The sequence below is a fragment of the Cajanus cajan genome, chromosome 8 (genome assembly GCF_000230855.2).
Source record: "Cajanus cajan strain Asha chromosome 8, NIPB_CcT2T_4, whole genome shotgun sequence".
NCBI classification, from domain to species: domain Eukaryota; kingdom Viridiplantae; phylum Streptophyta; class Magnoliopsida; order Fabales; family Fabaceae; genus Cajanus; species Cajanus cajan.
This window is the reverse complement of record NC_138524.1, coordinates 7,538,256-7,549,976: the sequence shown is the minus strand read 5'-3', so window position 1 is coordinate 7,549,976 and position 11,721 is coordinate 7,538,256. Positions and strand designations below refer to the sequence as shown.

The window sequence follows — 11,721 nt, the reverse complement described above, 5'->3', positions numbered from 1 at the left end:
CTAATTGTTCCAAAACCTAGCTCACAGGCACTTTTCTACAATTTCGTTCTCTCTCCCAGATCATCATTCTTATGATTTAAATATATATTTCTAATCCTCAACACATACGAAATCTAATGGTATAATTAATTCCTCAAACAGAAATAATCCAATTTTTCCAAAACCTAACCTACAGGCACTTTTCTATAATTTCGTTCTCTCTCCTAGAGCATCATTTTTACAAACAAATTATATATTTATTGTCCTAAATATATATAGAATCAAATAATGTCAATAATTCTTCAAACAAAAATATTTCTAAAATTGCTCATAATTCTAAGGGGTTCTTCCTCTACCCAATTCCCTCATGTAACTCTATATATAAATAATTCCCTTTTCCCCCGTACCTGGATATGAAGAAGCTGAATCTAGATTAGATCTGGTTGATCTCCCTCGCTGGATTCCCCTCGGTCAGAAGCATAAAGTAGAGGAAAGAAGAGAGAGCAGAAGAAAAGAAATCAGAAATGAGAGGTGTGCTTTTTGGGAGTGGCAAGCAGCTCTATTTATAGGCTTTTTACGCCGGAACGGCCCGTTCCAAATCCGGAACGGCCCGTTCCGGACCCTTAAAACGTGGCTAAAAAATAAATCTAGAACGGCCCGTTCCAAAACCAGAACGGCCCGTTCTGGTGTGCATTAATTACCCCCAACGGCCATAATTTTGGGAACGCCCCGTTCCAGGCCCGTTCTCATTTAGGGTTAATGGCATATTAAATAGTCTGGAACGGCCCGTTCTACCTTGAGAACGGCCCGTTCTGGGCTATTAACTCACACACAACTTGGTAATTTGGAACGGCCCGTTCCAATTCCAGAACGGCCCGTTCCGAGCTACTAAATCACATGCTTTTTGGTAGTTTGGAACGGCTCGTTCCAATTCCGGAACAGCCCGTTCCAAGCTACTAAATCACCCGTATTACCTTTGTAAAATTACCAAAATACCCTTAATTAAAAATAAATAAATAAAAAGTGAAATAAAAATTGGGGTGTTACAACATGCATAACGGGATTAAGGTTTACATCAGGCAAAACATAAATACCATGTTGGAGATAACCATTCACATATAAATTGAGCAAATGTTATTATTAAAAATAGTACGAAAATCACGTTTGTCCAACATAGAAATTGAAATAATATTCAAAACAAATTTTGGAATATAATAACAATTTTCTAACACTAGCACTTTGCCAGTAGGCATTATTAACGAATTTGATCCTAAAGCTAAAGCAGCAACATTTGCTTCATTCCCAACTTGAAGATTGACTTCTCCTTTCTTCAACCTTCTAGTTATCTATAGCCCCTGCAACGTATTGCATATGTTAAAGCTACTACCAGTATCTAATACCCACATTGAAGAATCAGTAACAGTTAAAGAGATCATGAAAACATTTTTCATCTTTGTTTTCCTTCAGAGAATCAAGATACTTCTTGCAATTCCTCTTCCAGTGTCCCTTTTGTTTGCAATAGAAGCATTCAACATCACTTTTGTCAATCGTAACTTTCTTATGATTGGGTTTGGTCACACCACCCTTAGCTGCAAAAGGTTTTTTTTTTTTGGGCTTAGTCTTACCTTTACCCTTTTTGCTGTTGGATTTACCAACTACCATCACAGTTCCTTTGGATTTTTCAAAGGCAATTTGATTCTCATAATCAATTAATAAGTTCAGCATCTCATGCAAATCACAATCCATTTTGTTCATGTTAAAGTTAACAATGAATTATGAGAACGTCCCAGGGAGTGACTGTAAGATCAAGTCTTGGGATAACTTTTTTCCAAGTTTGCACCCCGACTTCTCAAGCTGTTCTATAAGACTAATCATCTTTAGAACATGGGGTCCTACTTCAGCATTAGCAGTCAATGTGGACCTAAACAAAGTTTTAGACAGCTGGAATCTAGCAGTTCTACTTTGTCCACCATACATCTTCTTAAGATGATTAATAATGTCAATTGGGTCCATGTCCTCATGTTGCCTCTGAAGTTCAGAACTCATAGATGCCAAAAGGAGGCATTTGGTGCTCATGTAGTCTTCCAAGTACTTTTTATAAGCATTGGTTGCCTGTTCATCTCCATTAGCAGCTTGAGGTACAACAGGCTTATCAATCACATCAATAAGCTTTTCATGCATGAGAATAATTCTCAATGTACGGTACCAATCATCAAAGTTGGATCCAACCAACTTTTCATCAGCAAGTATAGAACGAAGTGATATAGTAGACATTTGAAGATATCTAAAAATATAAATAATAAATATGTCAGATCATATTCAAAAATTTCAAATAAAATAAAAATTTTCCCACTGACTATAAAAGCAATATTAAGAAATTATTATTTCTTCTCAAGAAAAATAAATATCTTAAATTTATGAATAAATACTTGGTTGTCAAGTCATTTTTCCATACATCTTTTAAGTCATATAATTTTATTTTATTTTATAATATACTAAATAGTCCCCTGGTTGTCAAGTCGCTCCTATTAGTATCCTTAGATTAATTTTATACTCTCCTTGGTTGTCTAGGCACTTAGTATAAATTAATTTCAAATTCGATCTTATGCAATAATTAATCACAAGTCCCCTAGTTGTCAGGTCGCTCCTATTAATATCCTTAGATTAATTTTATATTTTCCTAGGTTGTCTAGGCACTCAGTATAAATTAATTCCAAATTCGCATCTTATGCAATAATTAATCACAAGTCCCCTGGTTGTCAGGTCGTACTTAATAATTAATATACATCTAATATACTTTATAAAAGGTTTAAAAAAATAGAGAACCGAAACTATTCCAAATAATTAATTTGAACTATCAAATTTCTCATAATAAAATATTAACAAATTAATATTTTATGATTCTGAATATATGTCATTGAATTGGAAACAATTTTTCGATGCATGAAATTCATGAATTTAAAATATGTTAACAAACTGTTTGTTAATTAAAATAATTTCTAATCCGTGGAAACCAAATTCCTTTTTTCAATTCGTAAACATGATATAACATATGTGTTACGTCCCATATCATATTAATTGGAAAAAAGAAACGCTAAATCAAATTATTTTATTTTATTATTATTATTATTGAGAGCGTTGCTCTATCAAGGCAACAAGGCCTGGAAACCTTTTCTCAGACCAATTAGACCCTCACGTGAGATTGGATTGCTGTGGCTCTTCACACAGCACCGATCAAGCACTTCGGGCACTCCCGTCAAGGCTGCTGCAACCACGTGGTTCAAAACTCCACCACGTCCACTTTGCATCCGGTTCATAAACAAAAATTGTATATGCGAATCGTGAAAATAACAATATCACATATAAGGTTTCAGAAATCTATTAACTACTAACAGTGTAATATATAGCATAAAAACAAGCTCTGATACTAATTGAAAGTTCAATCATGTTCTAAATATGTGTAGCGGAAATAAAAAGATCTACTTTATGTTAAAATCACACATGATAATTAATAGGATATTTATGAAAGTAAATAAAGTTTACCCGGTTGAAGTCTGAAATTTAAAAAATTTCCTTCAAAACTATGAAGGTCCCACGTGTATCCACACCGAAACTAATCTTTGTTTGTCAACCTCTTGACTGAGCAACTTTTCAGCATAGGATATAAGAGAGAAAAAAAACTAATTTTCTTATGGTTTCTCTGTGTATTTTTCTCCACAGTGGAGCTGTATATTTATAAATATGTAAACATATCTATTCACTTAGCAACAACTTCCATATCCTATCTTCTAAAAAATAGGAATTATCAAATATCCAAAAGAAATTAGTTTTTATCTTTTCTTATCAAAACCACTTTTGACTAGGTCAAAATTCAAATTGAATCTTTCAATTTGAAATTGAAAAACTGACGTGCTTTTCTATCTTAATAGAAATAAATACTATTTATATTTTGATGCTAGTCAAAAATAAATAAATAATATTTTATTTATAAGAAAATAATTATTTGGTAAAATCAAATTCTTTAATTTAATTATCAAATAATAAATTTTCTTGAGCAAAGATTAGAACACTCGTTACTGTGTGACCCTGTAGGTTCAAAACTAAATCGGTAGTAAATTAACTACATTAATTTACTAATCAAGGTTGGCGTCTAGCAACACTCCTTAACGTCCGGATAGTATGAAATAATATTTTCAAGAACCTTTTAGAAGACTAACATAAAATTTCCTTTCATCATTTTACAGCTCTAAATTATCTTTAGAATATGATTTAATTGTCAAATTTTAATCAGTTAACATATAATGAAAAATACAAGAAAAACTCTTTTTTCTTTATTATTTCAATTGCCTTGGCCAAGGTCCTTATTTTCATTATAAAGCTCAAACTCATTACCAAGAGTCGATGGATCCCTTCTTGATTAATCATTTAATTCTACAAGAATTTAATTACACCCAATAATCATTCAACTAACACCTTTAGGTATTAGGTGTCCGAAATCAAAGTATAATAAATATCTTGTTAATTATTATGATAATCTCAAGTCTAAGGAAATTATATATTTTTTCTTAAGAATTTCCTATTGACAAAATTTTAAGGTAATACATAACCATTAAGAATTCTCCTTTATAGAGTCTGTTCAATAGTCATATCCCTATATGCACTATTTATATGAGTAATTTAATAAATGAGATCTATTAATCTCTATCCAATAAAGACTATTACACATATATTGATCTATGTGGATTAATGATATCCTATCCTCAATAATCCTACGATCAAGAACAATTTAGATTAAAATTAAAAAGGACTTGTTTTTCTCATTATTATAATCTCTATTATAAAAAAAGAAGTCTTTAATTTTAATCAAGGACTTTATCATATTAATTATTTCTCATAATCAATAAACATGAAAATAAAGTACAATCTCATTAATGCATATAAGATAGATTGGATCTTGGGCATACATCTTATTCCCGATAGAAACAAATCTGAAATCCAATTTCAACATGAGCATTAGCAATCTTCTTAAGGCAAGGCTTCATTAAGTCATTAAAGTTAAGGCCATAGTACCTGTTTCACTCTTAGCAACTCTTCTTTTTGGTTGTTGAGTCTTTGATTATTATTTAAGCATCATTTTGAACCTCTCCCTTTGCACACACAATGGAATCAGGACAGAAGATGTTTCCCAAATGCATGCAAGACCAACCCCAGCAGCACACACTAACTTGTCCAATGATTCATGAGGCTTTTCCAAATCAAATGATGTTCAAAACATCTTGGGTGGTGAAAGGTTCAAGGTTCAAAGTATAGATGATCACTAGTGTCATAATCTGTGGAGACTGTCAGGATTTGAATTCACCATCATTGTTTCGTGTCCTGCTTATTGAAAGACAAGGATTTAACTTTCTAAAATAAAGAAGCATCGACAAAATAATTGATAAAACCACCTAGCTCGAAAAACTCTTGAAATAAATGGGAACAGTTTTTTTCATGTTCACGTGCATTGTGGAGCACAGTCAAATCAATTGTGTTTAATTTCATATAATTTAATAAAATTATCGATATTTCATCATATTATTGTATTTTATTTTATGATATATTATTTGTAATGTAAATTAATGTTTTTCAGTTACATATTCACAAAATGTAAAAACGAATAATTTTCATAAGTCTTAGGATAATATTTCATATGGTTAATTTTACATTATACACAAAGTTATTTAAAAATAAACATTTATCTTTAAAAAAAATTAAACAAATATTCACTCAATGGGTTGATAATCAATAAGGATACTTATTATTGAAGTTTGAGGCCATGTGTACTTAAACGCAATATAAGATTAACATGACAATGATTTAAACAGTAAAAAATATAAAATAAAATAAAATAAAACATCCACCGCAACTATTAAATTATTTTGGATCCCCTGTCACAAAGAATTGCTCTGCCATATTTTATAAAAGACCCAAAAATAACCATCGGAAAAAGTCCAGCAGTGTTCCAGAGCGTGAGTTGTGGCCCAAGACTATTATAAAAGTATATAATTTCATGTAGCCGAATTAGGCATTAGATTGAACCTAGCGTGTGGTTTAGTGATAGGGATTGATCAACGCTTAAATAAGGTCAGGAGTTCGAAATTTCGAATCTTATCTTGTGTATGTAGTTACGTTAAATCTTGGGATCAGTTATCTCACTTTTTGATGTATCTCCAACGTAGCGAGGAATTAGCCGCTGCTATCAGTCGTGGATACTCAATGGACGAAAAAAAATAAATAAATTAGGCATTGGATTGTGTACTGGAGTCTGTTACGCCGGTCATTATCGTGATATCCTCTGGATTATATAACAATTCTCAATGCCTAATCTTGGTCATTATCACCACTCCGAATCAGCTAATATTTATTTATTTATTTTTAATAATTATTATATTAATACGAATATCTACCATTAAAAATAATTATTAATCTTTGTTAAGAATTACATATAAAAAAATAAATATTTTCTTTTTAATATAATTTATCTCATCCTAAAACTATATTACAGTGTTGATTCTGAATCAATCATATAAACCATATTATGGTGAACTATGTTTTATATTACAGTGTTGATTCTGAATCAATCTATGTTGCCAATAAGCTTTTACATTATGAGAAAGGCATCATTTGGGTAAACGTTGCATAATTACTTATGGGAGGAGAAATTAACAAAAAGATAAAATAAAATAAAATAACTTATACATTTTAACTTTTAAAAAATAAAAATAGAAGAACTTCTATAAGAATTAAATACATGCATAAGTTAATTTTAATTTTAAAAAAAAGTATTTTACTCTTTTTTAATAAGTGTTATAAAATAATTTATCCAAATGAAACCTAAATCAATTTCACGCTAAATCTTAAATTCAACTAGATGTTCCTAAAATATATGGTTCAATATATCATTGCTCTATTTGCGTCCACCAAGTATATTTCCTAACCAAAAATTGAAAACGAACGTGTTAGGTGCAAAAGATCAAATGAGTTTTGTTACTATTTTCCAAATTTACAAATCTATCAATACTTTTTTCTTCTTCTGAATAATCTGTCAGTACTAATACAAAATGAGTATCTTCAAAGCAAAAACAGAAGTTGTACAGCAAGCAAATATAACAATAATTAAATACATTCAGCCTTCCAAGATTAAAACCAAATTCATGTTACGGTTCTTTGATAGAAAACCATGAGAGCAACCTAGTTACTTAAGGCTCAAAATCCTAAGACATGTCACAGAAACCTTTTTTTGGCATCCAAATAGTGCCACTAAAGATGAAATGCACTAGGTTGTGCCTTTGTCATCCTGGCTTCACCATAGGGTTCATCATTATCCATCCTGCGGTTGTTCCTATATGCTGCATAAGCAATTATGTAAACAATGACAAGGATTATCATAACAACAATGTTGATCACTGAGACCTTCCTCCAACTCTTCTTCAGACTTGCCAGCACACCAGCTTTGCAAGAATCACAGGCATAGCATAGCTGTTCTTGGTCATTGCTCCACTTTGTGCAATCTGGGTTGGCTGCCATCAAACCTGATCCTAGGTTCCACACTGTCTCATTTTGGTAGATATAGCCACATTCTGTTGGGGGCTTGCAGCAACCAGACTATAGCACAAAAGGAGAACATTATTTCAATAAATTGCATCACAAATGGGTTTAGCAACATGTTCAATTTGGTTGACAAAATGAAATTTTCCTAATTCTTTCAATAAATTGAATGAAAAATGGGTTTGACACACTTCTTAATACACTATTTTGAACAAACTCTTGGTTTAATGAGTTTTATTTATAATTGTGTAGTTTTTACAAAAAATAATGTTAGAAAGTGTATGTTAAAATGTGTGTTGTTGACACTCTTTTAAACTTTCTCTTTCTTTAATGAGTTTTACTTTTGATTTTTGTAGTTTTTACAAAAATTAGTGTATTAGAAAGTATAGGTTAAAAGATTGTTAATACTTTCTTATTTTCTATAACTAAGAGATATAATTAACCTTTTCTTTTTTAATATTATAATTCTATGTACAAGTGAAAGATTGACCCTTGATTATCGATTAAGAAACATAAATGTTAAATAACTTATGCTAAGAATTTTCTAGTAATGTTACTTTATTTAATCAATAAATAAATAAAATAATGAAAATAAAAAATCCTTTTGCTTCTGATTGGTGCAAAAAAAAATTAATGTACGTATGGGAGAAATTGTGCACACGGGTGTTTTGAACCAATAGAACAATTGGAAACGAGCTACCACCTGTTGTTGTCCTGTTCCAAGTTTTTTGAAAACAGTTGTATGAATATTTTGTGTTCTGAAAAAGATTTTGTATTTGTCTTTTGTCTTCTTGTGTCTCGTTGCAGTTAAACTATAATTGCCCTTTTTCTTTCCCCTAGAAAAATGTTACGGCATGCACTCAAAAGTTACTTTGTGTTTGTGGCATGGATCATAACATGCAGACCAAATTGCCTATCTCATCTACCAATCGGAGCAAAACGCGAAACAATAATCAGATAAGGAAACTGTCAAGTCATTCTAAAAGATCTAAATATCTGGCACAACATAATTAATCAACACTTTGAAGTCAGAACCTTAAATCATAAAACTATTGACCATATAACTAAGATAACTAGTACTTTATTTTTTTAACATATAAACGCCATCCACGTATCTTTACCAATAATATTCTACAGTGAATGTCAATTATATCACTGTTTTTCTAAATTAAAATGAACATAATAATAAAACTCAACATATCTAAAAACAATGAACAAATTGCATTAAAATAGAAGATAATTGGGTGCGTAAAAATCATGGTCAGGATTCTAATTTCTTCTACAATTTTGTCCCACCAGCCTCTTACACACTGTACTACACTAGCAAACAAAAGAGAGACAGGATATTCCACCTAAAAGATAAATAATACGGATAAAAGAAAAAATAAAAAAGCTAGCCACACCAGCCCTTCAAACAAAAGTTTTAATCGTATCCTAGAACATTCTTATATTACTTGGGGGGAGTTTGTGAAAAAGGAGAAAGCGACAAGTATTAGGTTATATGTATACATCAGGTTTGCCCCACAAAAATAAAAGTATACAGGTGTAATGAAATGAAATCAAACAGAATTAGAAACCAAAAAAAGTCAATAATTCAAACTCACTATGCAAAGTCGGCATTATGATGCTTAATTAACAAGACCATAAAAAGGTAGGGAATATGGCCTAAAACAATACTAAAAAATATAGGATCATTAAGCCCCCCATAAGTTTCAAATTCCAAAACCTAAACACAATTTTTCAAATCATAATTTAATAAGTTAATCACACTACTAATTTTCATATTTAAGCAATTATGACAAATTACAGTTCTTTGTTATCATGATTATGTTTTGTGAATGCCATTTTGAGTCCCATAATGCATTACTTATCTGCAACGTGGCCACCGTCTAATAATACATCACTGTCTATCTGTCATTACTCACATACCTCTTGGAAAAATGTGTTGATGACATGTTATAAGATTATCACTCGGTGTGATGTTAGACTAAAGAGAATTATGTAAAAATTAAAGGAAAAAATGTGACGATGACTCATTTGGTATCTAGCAGTGATGACACGACCTTTCCATAATAATGTTGATGAATTATGAGCGCTAGAGTATAGTGATGCCATATTTTCTTTTTTCTTTATATGTCCCCCATTAGCTTAGGTTCCAATCAATTTGGACACAGAACCATAAATTTCGGGCATTGACGAGTGAAAACCCATCCCCCCCACATGCTGCAGAGAGATCCACTGCTATAGTCAGATCTACCTATTTAATGAAACATGCACTTCATTTTCTTCAATTTGTTTCTCTACAACGGTACGACCCATACTTTCTTTAAATGCACTAAAAGATACCCTCCCCGTAAGAAATACAAGAGACAATTTGTCTTTAAGTGAAACCCTATATATATCAACTAAATCTCATCGATCTTTGAAAATATTATAACTTGAAAAAGATAGATAGATTATAGTCTCCGCGTTTACAAACGTATAAAGGATTAAAAGATAAAGTTTTTTAGGGGAAAAAAGTCTCTCATATTTCTCTTTCAAACATCATGTTGTGCATTTATTAAAAAAAAAATGTAACGTAACAAAAATCCCAAACTTACTTGCTTACTTTACGTGTTCCAAAATTTATAAAAAAATAAAAATAAAAAATAAAAATAAAAAACAAGTCGAAAGTAATCCCAATTTCGGAGCACCTTCCTTCCTTCAAAGTTCTTTTTCAGTTTTTTATTTGGGAATGAGTATCCTCAACATGATCCTCTCTTTTTTTAATCCGGCAAGATTACTGTGAGGCGAATATTTAATAAAATTGAATATCTCAAAAACTTATATTAACAGTCACACTTTTCAATTCTCATAACATTACTATATGTCGAATATGTCTGAGAAATTATATTTTTTTCCTGTGTTTTTTAAGAAGAAACAAATTAATTGCAAAATAAATTATGTTCTTAGTTAGAACAATGATTAAAATTTCTAAAAAAAATATTTTTATATATCCAAAAAATTAAAGTTTATAATTATTCTATATAAAAAAATAAAAACTGATTTACTATATAAATACTGACTTTTTATTTTATTTAAATATCATAAACAAATTAAAAAAAAATACTATACATATAATCTAAATATAATTATCCAAAACACTCTTAATATAAATTTATATTTTTCAAATTAAAAATTATAACAATTACAACAAAATTTGAGCAACAGGCCAAACAAGAAAGGTTCACGTTCACCCTTCAATACTTAAATTAGAAACTAGTGACGAAACTAAAAATAAATCATGTAGAAGTTGATATGAAAGGGTGTTGAATCAAAGCTTATAAATTAGAAGCATTGAAAGAAGAAGTGATACCTGAACAGGCGAGAGCCGTCGGAGGTAGAACATATCAGCAGTCTCGGGAACGCCATTAATGGTCTTGCCCATTTTGGCACAAAGCTTAGAATCCCTAACGCAGGAACTAATCTTCCCCCAGTAGCTATCACTGGCCACGCGCTCCTCCAACCACCCCGAGTAGTCCTCAAGGTAGTACTCCAAGTAGGCGCGGTTGGTGATTCTTCGACCGCCCCCTTTGTCCGTCACAACGTACGCGAATATGATGAATCCGATGAGGACCGCGATGACCAGGAACATCACCAGCAGGTAGAGGCGCATGAGGAACGTGTTGCGGTAGCAGGCGCCGGCGAACCCCGCGAGCGACACCACCATGATGCTGACGCCGATCACGATGAGCGGCCACTGGAGGAACCTCAGGCAGTCGGTGCTGTTGGCTCGGCTGCTCAGCCATATGCCGCCGCCCAGGATCGGAATCGACAGAAGGAACGTTAGGAAGTTTAGGACACCGATCAAGTGGTTGCTTGTTCTCATACCTTCTTCGTTGGGAATACCCTCTTTTTTCTTCTTCTTCTTCTTCTTTTTTTTTTTTTCTTTTCTGAATCTGGGAAGTGAGAGGAACAAGTGTTGTATTTATGGGATGCAGATGCCTGTGCTGTCGTGTTTCGGCTTCGTCATTATTTGTTGTTTATTTAAACTCAGGAACGGGCTACTCGTTCCGCCTCTCGACACCTGTCCTTTACAATACTAAATTACTCGAATGCCCTTCTTTTTTTTATTTTGAACTTCATTGCTTTTTCTGTTACTTCATGAGGATATTA

The 11,721-nt window shown here is 31.9% G+C and overlaps 1 protein-coding gene across 1 annotated transcript; it reads right to left on the bottom strand.

Moving 5' to 3' along the window:
* Positions 1 to 7,020: 7,020 nt before the first annotated feature.
* LOC109799189 (tetraspanin-3) lies at positions 7,021 to 11,568 on the bottom strand. The gene is made up of 2 exons (XM_020359729.3): positions 10,922 to 11,568; positions 7,021 to 7,623 (listed from the first exon to the last, which is right to left on the bottom strand). Exons 1-2 carry the CDS (start codon positions 11,432 to 11,434, stop codon positions 7,279 to 7,281), a joined length of 858 nt encoding a protein of 285 aa, XP_020215318.1. The 5' UTR covers positions 11,435 to 11,568; the 3' UTR covers positions 7,021 to 7,278.
* Positions 11,569 to 11,721: the final 153 nt, after the last annotated feature.